Here is a 21,071-nt window from a genome sequence, read left to right as displayed (position 1 = left end):
ACACCCTAGCGTTGCCCCAGGAGACGTTTTGCCTATGTTTTCGTTTCTCTCCGCAGTCCCTGCCACCTGTGGGTGGGATTTCCACTTTTTGAGCTCTGTGAGAAACGGTTGGCTATGCTGCCTGCTTCAGGTTCGTTTGTTGTAAACCTGTAGATCGATGACGTTGCCCTTTTAATTGCGGTCGCTAGAGCCAGGGTGGCATTGCCTTTTTAAGGCCGGTAGCATCATGCTTCCGGGGGGCGTGGTCCGTCCTTTGGAATACCCGGCCTTGCGCTCGGCTGATTCATTCGGGGGCTGGAGCTAAAAGCGTCAACGTCGGCTTCTGCGCCGGGTGCAGTCTCGCTTCTAATTGGTTGGTCCTCGGACCGCCCTCCTCCACTCGCCACCTCTGGGTTCCCTCCCTGGTCCGCAGTAAGAACACTGCCCTCTCGTTTCTTGACCCCTGGGCCTTTCTCCCTTCGCTCCCTCCCTCTCGCCGCCGCTGTTGCTTTTGGCGCCCCTGCTCCCAGAGGAGCTCCCGGCTCGGTGATGGGGTCTCGGGCTTCCACGTTACTGCGGGACGAAGAGCTCGAGGAGATCAAGAAGGAGACTGGCTGTGAGTTCGGGTAGGGGGTGGGAACGTGGCTGGGCGCCTCAGGGTGGTCTCAGAACGTAGGACGGCTGTCGTTGAGGTTTGGAGCTGGGGTTCCCAGAGATTGTCAGGGTCCTGGGCAGCCTCCAGCGCTGGAGCTTTGTGACCGAGGGCTAGAGCCGTAAGAACACGGCTACTCAGAGCGGGGCTCGGGCTCCTGTGGGGCTGTCCTTTCCTCTCAAGACGGGGAGTCCCGATCACTCTCAGAGCATAGACACTGCCCTTTTCTCTTTCCTATGCTCATGAGAGCCCCTGGACTGCTTTGCTTTATCTTTCCTTGCACCAACCTCGAATTCAGGAGCCCTGGATGGATCCTGTAGAAAACATAATCCGTTCCTGTGACGGTTCTGGGCAAGTACTAAAAACCGCTGTCGACTGTGAGAAATCACAAATAAATTTCTGCCACAACTGTAAAAATAAATCCTGAAAGCAAGATCGTTTAGCAAGGCTTTGGAAGACATGACCTACTGATAGGAGACCTGAGAATGTGCGACTTCTTTCATTATGAACCTGTGGAGAAAAAAGCACTGATACTGTGACCTCAGTTTTTTACTTACACGGAGGATGCTTGTTCTAATTTCAGATATATTGATTCCTACAGTGCTGGTGTGCTCTATGCAGTCGCTATGGAAATTGGATGTGCTCCAAAATCTCAGTGCAAATTTGTACTAGGAACTGATTTTTTATAGTCCAGTCTCTTCCTCATTAACCTGAACGTAGGGGCAACAGGGCTTTGGGAATTCAGAAGCTCTGTGTAACACCATCACACATTTTTTAAAAAAATGTTTATTTATTTATTTTGAGAGAGAGAGAGAGAGAGAGAGAATCCCAAGCAGGCTCCACACTGCCAGCGCAGAACCTGACATGGAGCTTGAACCCACGAACCATTACATCATGACTTCAGCCAAAACTAAGAGTTGGACACTTAACTGACTGGGCCGCCCAGGCGCCCCACACATTTTTGTATAGCCTTTGATAATGCATAGAATATTTTCTCCATAATCCTTTATGATTCTTGTATTTTACATGAGTTATGTAAGTGTCTGAGCTCAGTCTCTTCATGATAATCTGTCTTTGATAATGAGGTGACTAGTCAGTAACTCAGTGGCCCGTAAGCAGGTAATGTTGAAGGGGGCGGGGGGAACTACAGAATTATTCAAGCAGTGGTAGCCTGAGAGAAATTAAATGCTGTCCTATGTTTTCTGACAAATACAACTTTCTAGAATCTTCAAGTTGGAAGGAATGTTATCTAGCTGTTGTCAGATTGGTTTACTGCTTTCAGCATCCCCTAACATGGCCAATAGGTTCTCCATAAATACCTTTAAGGATGATGAGTGCCCTATCTACTGATTTTGGGTGAACGACAGAAAGTGGTTACCTGGTTTTAAGGTGTAATGCATGTTTGGCCACTTGACCTTATGGTCATTTTATGACTAATCAGATTCCCAAGAGTAGAAATAAAAGCAGTTTGGAATCAGTAAGCATTTTATTAAATTTTGTGGCCATTAGCTCTGGCCACACTTACAAATGTAAGGACTACTTTAGGTCTAAGGTGACACCAGAATTAAAGCATTCATACTTAAAATAGACAGTCATATTATGAGGAAGTTTAAGCCGTAGAGACGATGGAGAAAAGCTATTTTTGCCTCCAGGACAGGGGAGCACTAATCCCATTTGGGTTTATTTACATTTGACCAAATGGAAAGGTCCTGGACTGCTATAGAACTGTTGACTTATTTTACTGTGTGGCTCGTGGAGAAACAGAACTACATACTTCTGTAAGAGCTGTTTTCCTAATTGCCAAAATGTGAATCAAGCCTGACTGAGATTCTCCCACAACCAGTGCAAATAAATGTAAGTTGAACCAGAAAGCCTAACGAAACAAGTAGTTCTTGAATTTTTGCATTGTCTATATTTAGTCCTATGCTAGGTACTCAAAGTAAATAGTGACAAAAGATACCTTTAAGAGTTAGGATTAGGTATTACGACATAAGGTAGCTGAAATTGTGTGCCACCCACCTCCAACAGTCAGGGAAGACTAGTCTGTGGGCTGATCTTGGGGAAAACAGGAATTGGGCCCTAATGAATGCATGAATGGGTTAGATTTAGATAAATTAACCTAGGGTGTTTTGAATGCTTCCACTAGCATTCTCCCCCAGCCTCCTACACAGTCATTCCTCTGCCCTGGGAGTTGAGCCATCAGTTTATCTGGTTAGTATCCATCAGCAGAGTTGATTTTTAAAGCAGTAATTTTAACATGATGCAAAAGATTTAGATGACTAAAAACAGGTACCTGAGGGTGAGGTGAAGAGGTGGAATTTGTCCTACTTTTATTGGCTTCTTGTTCCATTAAGAGTTTGGGGAACTATCAGAAACACTTTCAAGTTAAGAACAAGTAGTAAGGCATTTCACTACTTCCTTTGTCAGTAAGAAAATGTAATATAACTGAGGAAAACTGACTTTATACTCAATATGAAAGGTTTACATTGGAATTAATGATTATATTTAAACATGTTTTTCAGAAGTCTAAATTGATTAGAATTCATGTATGACTGGTTTAGCCAGTATTTGAAATTTAATCTCTTAAGTGTCTGGCAAACTAATACTAGGTAAGAATTACCTGTTAGCCTCAGTTCCGTCATCTTCAAATGAGAATAATAATAGTATCTACTTTATAGGATTCTTCTGAGGATTAAATAAGATAAATTTTGTAAACTACTCAGAATAGTGCCTGATATTGAATTGCCAGGTAAGTGTCAGCTATTATTTTGAACCATAGATAAGAATCATTTTACTGGGAAAATATTTTCATGTGCTAGTATAAAACTATGTCTAGAGCTGTGTAAGAGGGGAGGTGACAGCATTTTACATGTTTCCTATTTTCAGGGGACATGAGTAGGAATTGAATACAGATGTCATTTTCCCAACTCTATAGAAATAAAACTTTTAAAGGAATAGAAATCTTGATCTTTCAAACAGTTTAAACAATACCCTCTAAAACATTTATGGGGACCCTAGGTGGCTCAGTCAGTTGACCGTGTGACTTCGGCTGAGGTCATGATCTTGAGGTTTGTGAGTTAAAGTCCTGCACAGGGCTGTCTGCTCTAAGTATGTAGCCCACCTCGGATCCTCTGCCCTCCTCTCTCTGCCCCTGCCACACTTAAACTCTCTCTTTTAAAAAGAACAAATATTAAAAAAAAAAAACTTTAGGGGCGCCTACGTGGCTCAGTCAGTTACGCGTCCGACTCTTGGTTTCAGCTCAAGTCACGATCTCATGGTTCCCGAATTCAAGAACCATGAGCCTGACAGCTCAGAGCCTGCTTGGGATTCTCTCTCTCTCTCTCTCTCTCTCTCTCCCTCCCTCCCCCCCTCCCTCCCTCTCTCCCTCTCCCCCTCCCTCTCTTTCTCCCCTTCCCCCATTTACTCTTTCTGTCACAAAATAAATAACAAAAAAGTACTGGCTTAAAAAAAAAAAGTTTAAAACATTTCATGTTGGGAGGCACCTGCCTGGCTCAGTTTGTAGAGCATCTGGCTCTCGATCTTGGGGTCACGAGTTTGAGCCCCACGTTGGGAACAAAGATCACTTAAATAAAACTATAAAATAAAAATTAAAGAAGACTGAAGCATTTTATGTTGGCATAAGACATTTGCTGTAATTTCTTTGTTTTATTCTTTCACAGTTGTGCATTTTCATAAATTAAAACTCGGTTGAATAAAACTTGTCATGGGGGAAAGTCACAAAGGTTTTGGGAGTTTCTATAATCTCCACACTTAATTCTTTTAACTGTAGCAAAAATATGGCTGTGGCTTACTTAAAACCATCTTTTAAAAATAGCCACTTAATCTGTGAGAAACAGTTCAAATCAAGAGTAGTAATGAATGCATGTTAATTGATTAATTTTAGGGAGAAAGAGAACGTGCAGGGGAGAGGGGCAGAGGGAGAGAAAGAGGACCTTAAGCAGATTCCATGCCCAGTGTGGAGCCACATGTGGGGCTCGATCCCACAACCCTGGGAGCATGTCCTGAACTGAAGTAAAGAGTTGGACACTGAACCGACTGAGCCACTCAGATATCCAATGGTCATTTATTTTTTTTTTTAAGTTTTTATTTATTTCTGAGAGAGAGAGAGAGAGACAGCGTGAGCAGAGGAGGGTCAGAGAGAGAGGGAGGCATAGAATCTGAAACAGGCTCCAGGCTCTGAGCTAGCTGTCAGCACAGAGCCCGACACAGGGCTCGAACCCACGAACTGTGAGATCATGACCTGAGCCAAAGTCGACTCTTAACTGACTGAGCCACCCAGACTCCTCACCCAATGGTCATTTAGTCTCTAGTTCCTGTCATGTGGTATGGGGATGATGTGGAACAGGTTTAGGAAAGAAGGTTTACAGGCTGGTAAGGTTTTTTTTTGTTTGTTTGGAAAGGTGTAGTGATAGGTTTTTCTGTAGTTTCCACAAAGAGCACAAGCCTGGCAAAGGCAATTGCTTGAGAATAATTTCCTGGGCTAGAATGTAAGTGGAAATTCAACTTCATGCTATTGCTCTCTCCAGATGCAAGACCCCTTCATGGCCCTCACCTGCCAAGCCTTGTTGCTTGAAGGTGCTATCTTCTGGTTCCTACTGAGACGGATATGTACATATAACTAACACCTTTAGCTGGTTTGGGGTTCAGTGATGTGGAAAGCTCTGTACTTGCCTCCCCCTAACTTAAAGCAGTATAATGAATATCCATATACCTTCCACATCAATTCAACAGTAACATTATATAAATAAGTAAATAGATGTATGTATATACAGATGTGTGTATATATGTATACACATATATATGTATACATGGTTTTGTTTTTTTGGTGAACCATTTGAAAGGTAGATATTAGTACTCCTCACCCCTAAAAATTTCTGCATGCATCTTCTGATGATACGGATTTTTTCCCCTATATAACCTCAGTACTGTATCATACCTAAGAAAATTGACAGTAATTTTATCATATTATTTAGCATTTAGTCCCTATTCAGATTTCTCCAGTTATAAGAAGGTAGGGGTTTTTTTTGTTTTGTTTTGTAATGTCTTTTAAGTCTATTTTAATCTATGAGTTCCCTAAGAGAGTAGGCCAGCTCTTGAAGTTCTCTGGTCAGGGGAAACAGGAAATGTTGGAGTGTAGTGTTCAGAAGGAATGGTTGGAGTTCAGACTTAAACTTATTAATCTTTTATCTGGGGTTACCTTTAGTTGCACTAGAATGTTTTACCTAGGTTATCAGTCTATTCTTTTGCATTACAATTTAGTATAAAGGCAAGGGAAAAATAACTTCTTACTCCCTTTTCATATTATTCTTCCCTCTGTCTCTCCTGCCTCATGCTTGGCCCTTCTCTGAAATGGCTTCCCCCTTTAAGCATAAGGCAGTGATGATAGCGAGATTTGTAGTCAAGAAGATCGGCAGGCTCTTTCCAGTAGTTTTTCAACAGTATAAAATAATGAATGCCCATTAGTGGAGAAGAACTATGACTTCATTCAAGACATGACCACGTACACCTTTTCTGAGAGGTCGACTCCAGAGACCTCCTTTGGATTACCAAGAATTAGTGCAGGTTTGGGGCACCTGTCCTGTTAGCCTAGGGCCTTCTGTTGAGACTAGTTTCCTGGAAACCTTTCATGCCTTCATTTGTGGCATTTTCAATACCTTTCTGCTCCTTGAAGTTGCTTTGAGCTCTACACCTTGGAGATTGCTTTATATTCTGTGTCATGGTGGATTTAGCGCCTAAATTAAAGCTTGCTGTCTTACCCCCCCTTCCCCTCCTTCTCTGCCTCCTCCCCCTCTTACTCCTCCTTCTCTTTCTTGTTGTTGTTGTTCTTCTTGTTAATAAACATTAGTTCTGAAGTTTAGGAGATAGATTGAGATCTGACCATATTGAGTTGTGTTAAAAGTTGACATTTGGTTGTTCATTTCTCCACTGATTTCTACATAGCTCCATTCCTTCTGGAAAGTAAGAGTTTTACGGTTGACGAAAACTCATGAACCTTTCCATTTTTTTTTTTTTATATTTTTATTTATTTCTAGGAGAGAGAGAGACAGCGTGAGCAGGGGAGGGTCAGAGAGAGAGGGAATCACAGACTGAAACAGGCTCCAGGCTCTGAGCTGGCAGTCAGCACAGAGCCTGAGGCACGGCTCGAACCCATGAACCACGAGATCATGACCTAAGCGAAAGTCGGACGCTCAACCGACTAAGCCACCCAGGCGCCTCGAACCTTTCCATGTTTTTAAGGAAACCAGCCATAAGCTGATCTTTTTTCTGAAATATGGGATGCAATACCATACTAGTACTTACTAAGGGAATTTTCAAAATCATACTTTTTAAAAAAAATATGTTTTAGAGACAGAGTGCCAGCAGGAGAGGGGCAAAGAGAGAGAGAGACAGAGACAGAATCCAAAGCAGACTCCAGGCTCTGAACTTTCAGCACAGAACCCTACTCAGGGCTTGAATCCATAAACCATGAGATCATGACTTGGGCCGAAGCCAGATGCTTAACTGATGTAGCCACCCAGGTGCCCCTCAAAATCCTATTTTAAAAGGTTTCAATGCCCAGTTCTTTGAGATGATATATATTAGAAAGATGTCTGATAGCTCATTTGTTAGGTGAAGGGGTTAGACTAGATGACAACATTCCTGCCAGTTTTAAAATTCTATTAATAGCTATACAAGCTATCAATGTATAAATATAGTATGTATATCTATACATGGAATTCCTAGAAGGATTTACAAAAAACTGGTAATAGTGTTTGCTTCTGGCAAGGGTATTAAAACTGCCACAAATGAAGGCATGAAAGGTTTCCAGGAAACTAGTCTCAACAGAAGGCCCTAGGCTAACAGGACAGGTGCCCCAAACCTGCACTAATTCTTGGTAATCCAAAGGAGGTCTCTGGAGTCGACCTCTCAGAAAAGGTGTACGTGGTCATGTCTTGAATGAAGTCATAGTTCTTCTCCACTAATGGGCATTCATTATTTTATACTGTTGAAAAACTACTGGAAAGAGCCTGCCGATCTTCTTGACTACAAATCTCGCTATCATCACTGCCTTATGCTTAAAGGGGGAAGCCATTTCAGAGAAGGGCCAAGCATGAGGCAGGAGAGACAGAGGGAAGAATAATATGAAAACGGAGACTTTTCATTGTGTATATTTTTGTACTATTTGCATTTTTACAATCATGTGCATGGATTATTTTCTCAAATTAAAAACAGGGGTGTCTGGCTGGCACAGTCTGAATAGCATGTGACTCTTGATCTTGGGGTTGTGAGTTTGAGACACATGTTGGGTATAGAGATTACTCAAAAATAAAATGTTTTTTAAAAACTACTGTAAAAGGAAAAACAATTGAATATTTTCCTTGTTAAAGGAAAGTAATCTGAAATATAAAGTACTCTAAGTACTAAAAACTGATCCAATGGATTAAATATTCTGCAGTTCTTAGAAAGGACTCCAAAGCAATATAGAAAAATTATGAGTTAATAAACGAAAAGCTATTACAAGTGGCTAATGTTAGATGGTATATAAAGAAGCGACGGGATGTTGCGACTGTGAACAAGTATTGTTCTTTCAAAGAATCTTTGAGGAAAGTTAGTCATTCTTCAACTGACTTATTTTTGTTAAACTTACAGGGAGCATTAATTCTAGAGCAGCCTCTGAGGCCTGCGGCCAGAGCCCGGGTAAACAGGTCAAGTTCCTGAAGAAAATGGCTGTATGGCTGCCAGAGTCAGGAGAGAGGTAGAGATGAGTTAGTGGAGCAGTAAAACTGTACCTTTAGATTCACAATGTGAAGAAAATGATGATAGTGGCTAACCGGGAGTGCTTCCCCTGTGCCAGACACTTTGCCAAACACTTTCCTCTCCGGGATGCCCGGAGCCCCTTTTGCTCACCCCTCATGGGTAGGCAGTGGTGCCACGAGTGGAATCAGTGTGTCAGCCTGACCCTCAGCAGAGAGCACCAGCTGGCAGTGGGTCCACAGCCGCTTCCCCGGTGCCTGAACCTCTGCTGGCTCTGCGCTGGCTGGGATTGAAGACAGTCTCTTTCTCGGCTGTCTTCAGAGAGCTAGTACCCAGGAGCCCAGCTTGGGGTGAAACCTGATGCCGAAGAATTCAAGCTGCCCCTAGTGTGTCCTCTCATCCTAGCTCTAGGCCACTCACTTCCTGCTTCTCCCGCTGTGCCCCGGTTTACTTTGTCCCATTGTTCCTAAAACTGCAAGCAGATTTTGTTGAGCTGGGGGAGGAAGACTACTATCAGAATGCCTCCAAGTCACCCCTTAAAAACCCCTGAAAGCACAGCCTAGGACAAAGTCCACACTTACCACACCCTTTTTGGCTCCTGTCTTTTCTCCTTTGATAACTCTCCTTTTTTTTTCCCCCTGCTACCTCCCATCCACCAGGAAACAAAACTGTTTCCCAGAAATTCCTACTTAGTTTTCAAATTCTTATTGTGAACCTGCCATTATTACCTCATTTTAATTGCCAGCTGTGCTCGAGTCAAACAATGAAGAGCAAAATAGCTTCCTTATAGATGTCATCTGATAATAACCTGACCTTTTTACAGATTGCCTAATTTGCTTTCTCAGCGCCCATTCCTTTACTGGAAACTAAGTGGAGTTCTTGCAGTCATAGAAAAGAGGCTGACTTGACCCTGTGGTCTTTTACCTAAATGTCAGTCCTGAGGGAAAAGAAAGCTGCTAATGCTTTGTGCAGGAGCAAACCAGATTTTAAAAATAGATTCTGCCCTAGGGTGCCCAGCTGGCTCAGTCAGTGGAGCATTCAAACTCTTGATCTTGGGGTTGTAAGTTCAAGCCCCACATTGGAGGTAGAGATTATTTAAAAATAAAATCTTTTAAAAACTAAAATAAAAAAAATAAAAACAGCCTGCTCCAGTCTTTAATTCAATACAAATTACCAATTAATACGTATGTGTTTTTAATCAAACCATGTGTTTTCATAGTGTCTGAGTCAGGTGAAAAGGTGAAAGTTTCACAATTTCTTTTTTCTTGTTGTTCTTTCTGTTTTATCCTAGAAAGAGAGAATCCCAAGCAGGTTCTGGGCTGTCAGCGCAGAGCCCAACACAAGGCTTGATCTCAAGACCATGAGATCATGACTTGAGCAGGAATTACCTGATTCCCAGGCACCCCACAGTTTCCTTTTAAACTAAATTTGGCTCTGTTTTCTTAAATCTTAACCACCTGACATTTAATATATAGTCGTAATGAAGTCTACACTTAATTCCTGAGGGTCCATTTCGCTCTTGATTTATGTACTTTCTAACTCCTTTCTTTTGTTAGCTTTTAAAATTCCTGTTTTGACGTCAGAAATGAGTTGCAGTTGAGACAACTCCCCATTTTACTCTCTTTGAAGTATATGGTGCACGAGAATCAGACAGGCTTCTGAAGGTCCACACTCGTTGAGTTTGAGTGGAGGGTGACTTCTCCAACTAAGACTAATTTTGTCTTCTTTATAGTTTCCCACAGTCAGATCACCCGCCTCTACAGCCGATTCACCAGCCTGGACAAAGGAGAGAACGGGACTCTCAGGTAGGTGGTTACATCTTTATTTTCTCTTTATTTTCGGGCTATGTCTGAACAAGGCAGAGGTAGTAGGCATCCAGAGTGCAGAGAGGAGGGACGGGTTCTTCACTGACTTGGAGCACCATTGATTCACAAGGGAGTTTACATAAGCAGAACAATGGCTTACATTTATCACTAAGTGCTTGCTGCTTTAGTCTTAACTCCCCTCAGTTTGGGTCCCCCCCCCAGTTCTGTTCCTGGGAACCACCTAGGTGGTCTAGATTGTTGTGTCCTCTCTTCTCATTTCCTAATCCAACTCCACAATCCTAGGGTACATCACTTTATATATATTAATGTGAGATAAGATGTTCAGTGTTTTAGTCTAGGCAGTGGTTCTCAGGGCTCCTGGGTGTCTCAGTCGGTTAGGCATCTGACTTCTGCTCAGGTCATGATCTCATAGTTCATGAGTTCGAGCCCCGCATCTGGCTCTGTGCTAACAGCTCAGAGCCTGGAGCCTGCTTTGAATTCTGTGTCCCACTCTCTGTCTCTCTCTCTGCCCCTCCCCTGCTTGTGCTCTGTCTCTGTCTCTCTTTCTCTCTCTTTAAAATAGATAAACATTTAAAAAAATTTTTTTAGAGTAGTAGTTCTCAGCTGAAGGCTCTTTTGCCCCTGGGTGACAGAATGTTTGGAGACATTTTTGATTGTCATGACTAGGGCATGCTGTTGATGTCTGGTGTGTAGAGGCCAGGAATGCTGTGAAATGTTCTACAACAGATAGGACAGGCCCTCCCATGACAAAGAATTATTCTTCCTAAATATCAAACATGCCCAAGTTGAGAAACTCCTGTCTAGAGTTAAGTATATGATTTCAGAGTAATGTGGTGTTGTATCACTTCATATTTGTAATTGTCTTATCATAGTCCAATGAAATACCTTGTTACCATTACCTCCCAGCCTAACTCTCAAAAGCAAGTGTAGCTTTGACTAACCAAAAGCTAGTAGCTTTTCTAGTGACTGACAGGAAGCAAGAAGTAGTTTGGAACTTTTTTGGAAGACATCTTGTGGGTTGTAGTATAAAAGGGGAAAAAATACAGTTGCTAAGCCTTTGTACATAATCCTTGGACTAAATAGCTAGAGAATTCTGGTAAATCCATAGAGCTGTGTTTGTGTAGGGCAAAATCACTAGAAGCTGGGATTGACTCAAAGCATGCTTTGTAGTCATTAAAGTCAACAACTATGGGCTCCCTACCATGTACAAAGACCACACTAGGTGCTGTTCCCTCTTTTTTTTTTTTTTTTTAATTTATTGAGGCAAATACACATAATATGAAATTTACCATTTTAAAGTGTACAATTCAGTGGCTTTAAGTGGATTCATAATGTTATATAACCATTACTACTATCTAGTTCCAGAACATTTTCATCACCTTAGATGGAAATCTTATACCCATTAAGCAGTCACTTTCTTCTTTTTAAAAAGAAATTTTTTTTAATGTTTATTTTTGAGAGAGAGGGAGAGGGAGACAGAGCACAAGCAAGGGAGGGGCATCAAGGGAGGGAGACAGAACCTGAAGCAGGCTCCAGGCTCTGAGCTGTCAGCACAAAGCTTGACGCGGGGCTTGAACCCATGAACCATGAGGTCATGACATGAGCCAAATTCAAATGCTTAACCAAGTAAGCCACCCAGGCACCCCTAATCATTCTCTTTCTATTCCAGAGGCAACCACTAATCCACTGCTTTCTCTCTCTCGACATTTTATACAAATGGAATCATACAGTATGTGGCTTTCTATGACTGGCTTCTTGCATTTAACATAGTGTTTTCAAGGTTAAATTACACAGCATAAATTGGTACTTCATTCTTTTTATGGCTGAGTAATATTCCATTGTATGCTTGTATCACATTTTGTTTATCCGTTGATACGTTGAAGGACATTTGGGTTTTTTCATGTATTTTGATTATTATGAATCGTGGTAATGTGAACATTTTGTGTGAACATACATTTTAATTCTCACTGAGTTTATACCTAGGAGTAGTATTGCGGGTCATATGGTAATGTTGAGCTTAATTTATTGAAGAACACCAAATTGTTTCCACCGAGGCTATACTGTTTCACATTCCCACCTGCAATGTATTGAGTGTTCAGACTTCTCCACATCCTCATCAACACTGACAAGATGTCTTTTGATTCTAGCTATTCTGGTGGGTGTGAATGGTCTTTCATTGTGGTTTTGATTTGCATTTGCCTCCTGGCTATTGAAAGTGAGCTTTTCTTCATGGTTGATGTTAATTAATTAATTATTTAAATGAAGTTAGTTGGCATACAATGTATTGGTTTCAGGAACAGAAGCCAGTGACTCATCACTCTCATATAACACCCAGTGCTCATCCCATCCGGTGCCCTCCTTAATGCCCATCCCCCATTTAGCCCATCCCCCCTCCCTATTTGTATATCTTCTTTGGACAAATGCCTTTTCAAAACCTTTGCCTTATTTTTTAATTGGTTTGTTTTTTGTTGCTGTTGATTTGCACGAGTTCTTCCTGTATTCTAGACACTAGATCCTTACCAAATACATGATTTGCAAATATTTTTTCCTATTCTGTGGCTTGTCTTTTCACTCTCTTTGTAGTATTCTTTGAAGTGCAAAAGTTTTAAATTTTGATGAAGTCTAATTTATCTAATTTCTTTTTTGGTCCATGTACTTTTGGTATCCTATCTAAGAAACCATTGCCAAATCCAAGGTCATCAAGATTTATCTCTGTGTTTTTTTTCTAGGAGTTGTATAGTTTTGGTCTTCTATTTAGGGCTTTGATTCATTTTGAGTTTGTGTGTGTGTGTGTGTGTGTGTGTGTGTGTGTGAAGTAAAAATCAGACCTTAGTTTTTTGCATGTGGATGTCTACTTATCCTAGCACCACGGGTTGAAGAAACTATATAAATTTGTGCTTGAAAAAATAAATCAGGGGACGCCTGGTGGCTCAGTCAGTTGGGCATCCAACTCCTGGTTTTAGTTTGGGTCATGGTCTCATGATTCATGGTTTTGAGCCCCGCATCAGGCTCTCTACGCTGGTAGCTCGGAGCCTGTTGGGGATTCTCTCTCTCTCTCAAAAATAAATAGATAAATAAACTTTAAAAATATATACATATCTTAAAAACAGGAAATCAGGTTAGAAATCCTTGTTTTCTTTCCGTTCTAAAACTTGAATAATTTGCTTGAGTTTGGGATCACATCTTCCTCATAAATTCAGATTTAACCACTATGTAAAGTTCTAGAATTCATATTCATTTTGAGTCGTTTTCTTCTTTGTGGAAATTGAGTGATCTGTAAATGTTGGTGTGTGTTTTGATCACTTTCATTATTTGCTGGAAAACAATGGAAAGACGTTTATAAAAGGAGCTGTTTCTTGTTAGGGTGAAAACTTTGCAGGTGTCAACTAGTGTTACCTACTCATTAAAATCTTGGTAAGATTTGCTCAATTGCTAAAACACCATTTCAAGGACTTCGGGATGGCTCAGTCAGTTAAGCATCCGACTTCGGCTCAGGTCATGCATGATCTCACGGTTTGTGGGTTCGAGCTCTGTGTCAGGCCCTGTGCTGACAGCCAGCTCAGAGCCTGGAGCCTGTTTCACATTCTGTATCTCCCTCTCTCTCTAACCCTCCCCTGCTCATGCTGTCTCTCTCTCTCTCTCTCAGAAATAAATAAAACATTAAAAAACAAATTTTTAAAACACCATTTCATATTCTGTAGAAAGCCAGTAGACTAATTTACCCATTTGATAGGTATTTATTGACTACCTGTGATGTGCTGGACAACGTTCTCAGTGCTGGTTTCTACACATTCTTGGTTGAGGAAGAGGTGGTAGAAAGTGATGAGATTTTTTTTTTTTTTTTATCTCATAGTTACTTGCATTTTTTTTTTAATTTTTTTAATGTTTTATTTATTTCTAGGAGAGAGAGAGAGTGAGCAGGGGAGGGTCAGAGAGAGAGGGAGTCACAGACTGAAACAGGCTCCAGGCTCTGAGCTGGCAGTCAGCACAGAGCCCGACGCGGGGCTCAAACCCACGAACCGCGAGATCATGACCTAAGCGAAAGTCGGACACTTAACCGACTAAGCCACCCAGGCGCCCCCTCATAGTTACTTGGATTTAACTCGCTTTTTGTACTCAGCTTTACCAAGCCTTAGGTCTTAAATTTGTGCTTTGATCTCCATGTGGTATGAATTAAAATACGGGATTAGCCCAAACTACTTTGAGTGTAAGAGGAAATTACCCTATTGTACTACACAGTATTCATTAGCATATTATATGTAAATCCTTGTGTTGGACCCACCCAGGGAGGTCCCCCTGGCTGTGCTTCCTGACACAGCCATATCTGCCTCAGGCCATCCCTTAGATTGTCTACCCTCTTCCTCAGCCCATCTTTTCTTCTATTCCCTCTGGCCTTAGAGAATACCTGCTGGACTCTAAAATCTTCTATAGTACAGCGTGATTTAGTTCTTTCTAGCCTTCACTGCCAAATCCAGCTCATGTCCTGTCTTGACTTTGCCAGAACCCATCAGGGTACTCAGTCAAATGCAAGTGACCAATCTTTGGTTCCCTGGAATAGGATTTACTTTCTTAAGAAAGCTTTTAGCAGAAATATTTTCCTTTATACATTTTCTTTACTTTCCTCTTCCATGATGCTCCATGTCTGGGACCTGAAGCCAAATTCAACAGAGTAAGCAGCTATACCATGTACCATCCACAGCATTTGTATTCTTTTGTAGTGTCAGTCCCAGCAGGAACATAAGGCAGAAACTTTGGAAGGCTTTGGTTAGGAATGGAGCTTCTGCAAAGTACTTTCAGAGATTTGCCCCAAAGTATGTTTTATAGAATACCAATTTCTTGGTCTACCAATAGGTGTTGTATAAAAAGAAGAAAAAATAATTATCGACTAAACTGTGCAAAGCTTGGGGTGCCCTGGTGGCTCAGTTGGTTAAGCATCCAACTTCGGCTTGGGTCATGATCTCATGGTTTGTAGGTTCAAGCCCCATGTCAAGGTCTGTGCTGACAGCTCAGGGCCTAGAGCCTGCTTCAGATTCTATGTTTCCCTCTCTCTCTACCCCTTCCCCATTCCTGCGTGCGCGCGCTTTCTCTCTCTCTGTCTCTCTGTCTCTGTCTCCCTCTCTCTCTCTCTCAAAAATAAACAAACATTAAAAAAATAAATAAATATGGGGTGCCCGGGTGGCTCAGTTGGTTGAGCGTCCCACTTCGGCTTAGGTCATGATCTCGCAGTTCATGGGTTCGAGCCGTGCGTGGGGCTTCTGTGCTGACAGCTCAGAGCCTGGAGCTTGCTTTGGATTCTGTGTCTCCCTCTCTCTCTGCCCTCCTCTTCTCACACTCTGACTTTCTCTCAGGAAATGAATAAACGTTAAAAAAAATTTTTTTAAATCAATAAATAAACTGTGCAAAGCTTGGTAAACAAGGTCTAACAGACTTCTTTTTATGGGTTTTCCTGGCGTCTTTAATATGTTCAAGTGAATTGGGACTCTTCAAGAAGGGAATATTGTAAACAGTATTTACCAAATTGATTTTTAGAATTTACCTGTAGACTTTCTGGGGCACCTGGGTGGCTTAGTCGGTTAAGCATCCGACTTTGAGTTAGGGCATGATCTCGCGGTTCGTGGGTTTGAGCCCCGTGTCGGGCTCTGTGCTGACTGCCAGCTCAGAGCCTGGAGCCTGTTTCAGTCTGTGACTCCCTCTCTCTCTGACCCTCCTCTGCTCACACTGTCTCTCTCCTAGAAATAAATAAAACATTTAAAAAAGAAAAAAAAGAATTTTCCTGTAGACTTTCTTTTTACATGTATCATCTTTCAGATGGATATTTCATGGAATATTAAAATATATCATAACCTCACAAACCATATGTTCTGCAGAGGCTTTTATTTTGAGTCAAATGTTTCTATCACTGCTGTTGAAGTTGATCTTCTTGAAATGGCATCTGTCCTGTAAGGGGTCTTAAAGTCCTTTGTAGGTCAGGTCAAGACGAGAGCCTGGTCAGCACCTAAATACAAAGATGATTTCTTTTGTTTAAATATCTTCTGTATAGATCTAGTCTAATCCATAGATGGTGTTAGAAGTCAGAATAGTGATTATCCTTTGTGGAGGGGAGCAGGTAGAGACCAAAGGAGCATGAAGAGGTATTTGGGTACAGATCATAATCTGTTTCGTGATTTGGGTACTGGTTATAATTTTCACTTGGTAAAAATTCATCATGCCAGATACTTGTGATTTGTGCTCTTTTCTTTAAAAAAAAATTTTTTTTTGACATTTTATAGATTTCTGGGAGAGAGAGACAGCGTGAGCAGGGGAGGGTCAGAGAGAGGGGGAGATACAGAATCTGAAACAGGCTCCAGGCTCTGAGCTAGCTGTCAGCACAGAGCCCGATGCAGGGCTTGAACCCACGAACCGCGAGATCATGACCTGAGCCAAAGTTGGATGCTCAACCGGCTGAGCCATCCAGGTGCCCCTATTTGTGCTCTTTTCTATAGGTATGTTATACTTAGGTAAAAGTTTACTTAAAAAATAGCCTGTTTTGAGCAATTTTAATATTGACTCTTTGTCATATAATACTTTTTCTCAAATAATCCCATGATGAAAAATATTCCTGGATGTTAAATCATGCAGTTTAGGTTGACTATAGGAGATAGTACAAACCAGCTAAACTCTACAAGGAAGTTATTGCTGGGAATTGCTTGTTGGTTCTGTTGTTACATATCATTTTAAAAAAAGAATACCTGTACATTTTAGGAGATTGTGTCCTGAATGGTAGCCATTTATCTGCTTAAACACAGTGCTTTTTGAGGTTCATTTTATTGTATGAAATTATCCAGAGGACAGATGATTTCAGTGTCCCAGGCAAGCACTTGCTTTGTACACACTGGTATTAGTTATTTCAGAATAGGTTTCACAGATGAGAACTGTGATGCTAGTCTCATTCTCACTCTTTAGCAGATAATCTTAACTTTCCTTACTAAAACCTTCAAATACCTCCTTTTCGATGTTCTGAAATTTCACAAAGATGTACCTTTTTGTGGGTTATTTTTCATTATTCACTGCTCAGTATTAGGTGAACCTTCTCAATTTCAAAATACATCCATTAGCTGGGAAGTTTTCCTCTTTTATTTCTTTTATTATTTCCTCCCCTCTCTTTGCTTTTTTGAACTTTATGGCATATCTGTTGGCTGCTTACTGGACCACCAAGACTCAACTTTTCACTCATATTTCCTGGCTGTTTCACTTTTTGCTTTGCTTTCTGAAAGAAATCTTGAATTTATTTTTCAGTCTTTTTGATGAACTTTTTTATTAGTCCATAAGCTTATTTTTAACTCCCAAGGACCTCTCTTTTCTCTGACCTCTGTGCTATCATAGTAGCTTATTTTTGCTTTATAGATGCAAAAACTTATCAAATGTCTACTGAGTTACTTATTAGAATCTTTTAGAACTTTCTTGAGTTCCCTGGATTATTGTTATCTGTATTCATCTTGATTCTACTCTTTTGTGTAATTAATTTTCCCAAAATACTGGGTGAGCTTTGGTTGTCCATTCATATTTATGAAAAAGCCTGCATGGATTACTGTAGAAAATCGGCATGGGTTTGTGGTTGCTTTTACCACAGGTCTTTCCCTGAATGTAAGGGCTGACATCAAGCCCTCTATTCTCTAAGCAGGGGCAGTTGGCAGACTTCACTTTAGGGTATGTGGTCAAGGAGCAAGGGGACAGATTTGTGACACCCTCCCCCCTCCTCAAATAAAAGGACTGTGTTCCTTGTCGGCCAACCTCTTATATTTGATTGCAGCCCTGCCCAGTTAGCTCTTTGTTTCTTTCAATAACAGATCTCCATTTCTGTCCTGGGGACAAATGGTTTTTATATTCTTAGGATGGGCATTGGCAGCATTGGGCAGCTGGCCTATTCTTTAAAAGTCCCTGTAATTAATTACCCTGAATGTGGCGTCCCTTACCTGGCAGCCCTGAGTGTAGTACCTTATTTAGATTCTGCAGGGCAGAAGGGCTCTCAGCTATGCTACAGCCTTTTCCTACGCCCTGCCCTGACTTACTTGTCACTACATTTGCCCTTATTTTCTGACTTACAGAATTTGTCACAGTCCCTTGTGTGTACTATTACTACCACACTCCTCCCACCCTGATTGTTTATGTCACAGATATATTCCAACGATGTCTATGTTTCTGCTGACATTTCAGGGGATTATAGAGAATGAGGGAAGGTAAAAGTGTGTGTGCCCACCATATTCAACCAAAGGTCACATGCAGCCTTGTAGATTAGCGGGTCTGGCCCTAGAATGCTGAAACAAGTAGCAACTATCACTTATTGACATTTTACATGAAAATACTTCTATTATGGGGAGCCTGGGTGTTGCAGTCTATTGATTGTCTGACTATTGAGCTCAGCTCAGGTCATGAATTTACAGTTTGTGACTTTGAACCCCACATTGGGTTCTGAGCTGATGGTGCAGGGACTGCTTGCAATTCTGTCTCTCTCTGTCTCTGCCCTTCCACAGTTTGTGCACACTCTCTCTCAAAATAGATAAACCTAAAAAAATAAAATAAATAAAACATTTTAAAAAAAGAAAATAATTCTATTATCAAGATGACAACAACAAAATTATATTATGAGTTTAATTTAAAATGTTAATTAGGGGCGCTGGGTGGCCTAGTCGGTTAAGCGTCCGACTTTCGCTTAGGTCATGATCTCGCGGTTCGTGGGTTCGAGCCCCGCGTCGGGCTCTGTGCTGACTGCCAGCTCAGAGCCTGGAGCCTGTTTCAGTCTGTGACTCCCTCTCTCTCTGACTCTCCCCTGCTCACGCTGTCTCTCTCACTCTCTCTCCTAGAAATAAATAAATTAAAAAACAAAACAAAACATTAAAATGTTAATTTTTTTTTCAATGTTTTATTGAAACATTGAAACTCTGAANTGAAATATAAACAGTTTACTAATTTTCTTGGGGCACCTGGGTGGCTCAGTTGGTTGAGCGTCTGACTTCACCTCTGTCATGATCTCATGGTTTATGAGTTTAAGCCCTGCATCAGGCTCACTGCTGTCAACGCAGAGCCCGCTTCAGATCCTCTGTCCCCACTTCTCTCTCTGTCCCTCTCCTGCACACACTCTCTCAAAAATAAATAAACATTTAAAACTATACATCTATTTCTTCTGGGTGGCTCAGTCAGTTAAGTGTCCAACTTCAGTTCAGGGAATGATCTCGCAGTNAAGTCGGACGCTTAACCGACTAAGCCACCCAGGCGCCCCAACTTTTAATTTTCTTAATATGTTCCCACAAATGTGTCCTAGTAACAGATTTTAATGAATGACCTCATTAGATAGAAGTCATCTAAGCATCAACCCAGGATCCTGAAATATAAACAGTTTACTAATTTTCTTGGGGCACCTGGGTGGCTCAGTTGGTTGAGCGTCTGACTTCACCTCTGTCATGATCTCATGGTTTATGAGTTTAAGCCCTGCATCAGGCTCACTGCTGTCAACGCAGAGCCCGCTTCAGATCCTCTGTCCCCACTTCTCTCTCTGTCCCTCTCCTGCACACACTCTCTCAAAAATAAATAAACATTTAAAACTATACATCTATTTCTTCTGGGTGGCTCAGTCAGTTAAGTGTCCAACTTCAGTTCAGGGAATGATCTCGCAGTTCCATGGGTTCAAGCCCCACATTGGGCTCTGTGCTAACAGCTCAGAGCCTGGAGCCTGCTTCAGATTCTTTGTCTCCCTCTCTGTCTGCTCTTCTCCTGCTCTCACTCTGTCTCTCTGTCTCTGTTTCTCTCTCAAAAATAAAAAAAAAAAATTTTTAACATATGTATCTTTTCTTAAAATATCTTGAGGAAGATTTTCCTAGGTATGGGATAGACTATAATTTTGGTATCCTTTTTTATGAGTACACACAAATTTTGAACAAAATCTTACATGTGGGATGTGTGCTGCTTAGAGGATATATTTTTCTCTATTAAGTTTCTGTTAGTGGACAAATTTAAGAAGTTGTTTTAGAGAAATTGCCCTTATCTCCATTCTTCTATAGAACAACTAGTAAAAATAAACTTTGTATTGTTGAACAGTTTATAAATGATTGTTTTCTATTCTTTCATTTTAATTTTGATACTGTCAATAGTATTCCTCTTGGTCTTATAGAATTGCACTGTATATTCAGCCTAAATTCCAAGAGTACACTTGTGGGGATGAGCACTGGGTGTTCTATGGAAACTAACTTGACAATAAACTATTAAAAAAAAAAAAGAATAAATAAGTAAATTCTAAGAGTAGAATTTTTAAAAATGTGTCAAAGGACAGGTTTAGGTCCTAGTGACATTGGAAGTCCAAGACTAGATCCCCTTTGAGACTGAAGTTCAGGCTAGGTTGTGTATTCTCCACCTGATACTAGACCTGGTATTTAAAGTGTGCCTTTTCTCAGCTAAAATTACTTAAGCTTGTTAGACATTAAACTGAGGTATGTGGCTATGCAATTCAAATGAGCCTTAGTCTTCATTTAAAAGGGAGTAGTTATTGTTTCTTAACCTGTGTCAAAGAAGAGGAACCACTTTTGGTGATAATATGGACTTTGTATTACAGAACAAATTATGTAATAAGAGCTTAGTACAGTACATTTGTGGTATTAAATAAACGAGACCTCAGTAATTTCCTGTATCTTTTATCATCTTAAGCAACGTAGTTATCGTATGAATTCATGGTTCTGGTTCATTTATTGATATAAAAATTATTACCCTAAGGGATCAAGGAAAATTAGAATCGAGTTAAGTGTCCTACCCTTGATCTTGGCTCAAGTCATGATCTCATGGTTCGTGGGATCAAGTCCCACTTTAGGCTCTGTGCTGACAGCATGGAGCCT

General features: G+C 41.0%; 2 protein-coding genes across 2 annotated transcripts in view; one reads left to right on the top strand and one right to left on the bottom strand.

Annotated features, from left to right (window-relative positions):
* Positions 1-54, bottom strand: part of EXD1 (exonuclease 3'-5' domain containing 1) — a 31,706-nt gene extending 31,652 nt beyond the window's left edge. Inside the window, exon 1 of the mRNA XM_077764651.1 lies at positions 5-54. The gene's annotated coding sequence lies outside the window, so the exon portion shown is untranslated. The remainder of the gene's footprint in view (positions 1-4) is intronic.
* A 241-nt stretch (positions 55-295) lies between these two features.
* CHP1 (calcineurin like EF-hand protein 1) overlaps positions 296-21,071 on the top strand; it is a 49,712-nt gene continuing 28,936 nt past the window's right edge. Inside the window, exons 1-2 of the mRNA XM_077764654.1 lie at positions 296-595; positions 10,119-10,191. Coding sequence (XP_077620780.1) covers positions 529-595; positions 10,119-10,191 — 140 coding nt within the window. The 5' untranslated portion in view covers positions 296-528. The remainder of the gene's footprint in view (positions 596-10,118; positions 10,192-21,071) is intronic.

The sequence above is a fragment of the Crocuta crocuta genome, unplaced genomic scaffold (genome assembly GCF_008692635.1).
Source record: "Crocuta crocuta isolate KB4526 unplaced genomic scaffold, BGI_CrCroc_1.0 scaffold102, whole genome shotgun sequence".
In the NCBI taxonomy this organism is placed as follows: domain Eukaryota; kingdom Metazoa; phylum Chordata; class Mammalia; order Carnivora; family Hyaenidae; genus Crocuta; species Crocuta crocuta.
The sequence above is the reverse complement of the archived record's forward strand: the minus strand, read 5'-3'. Positions and strand labels throughout refer to the sequence as shown.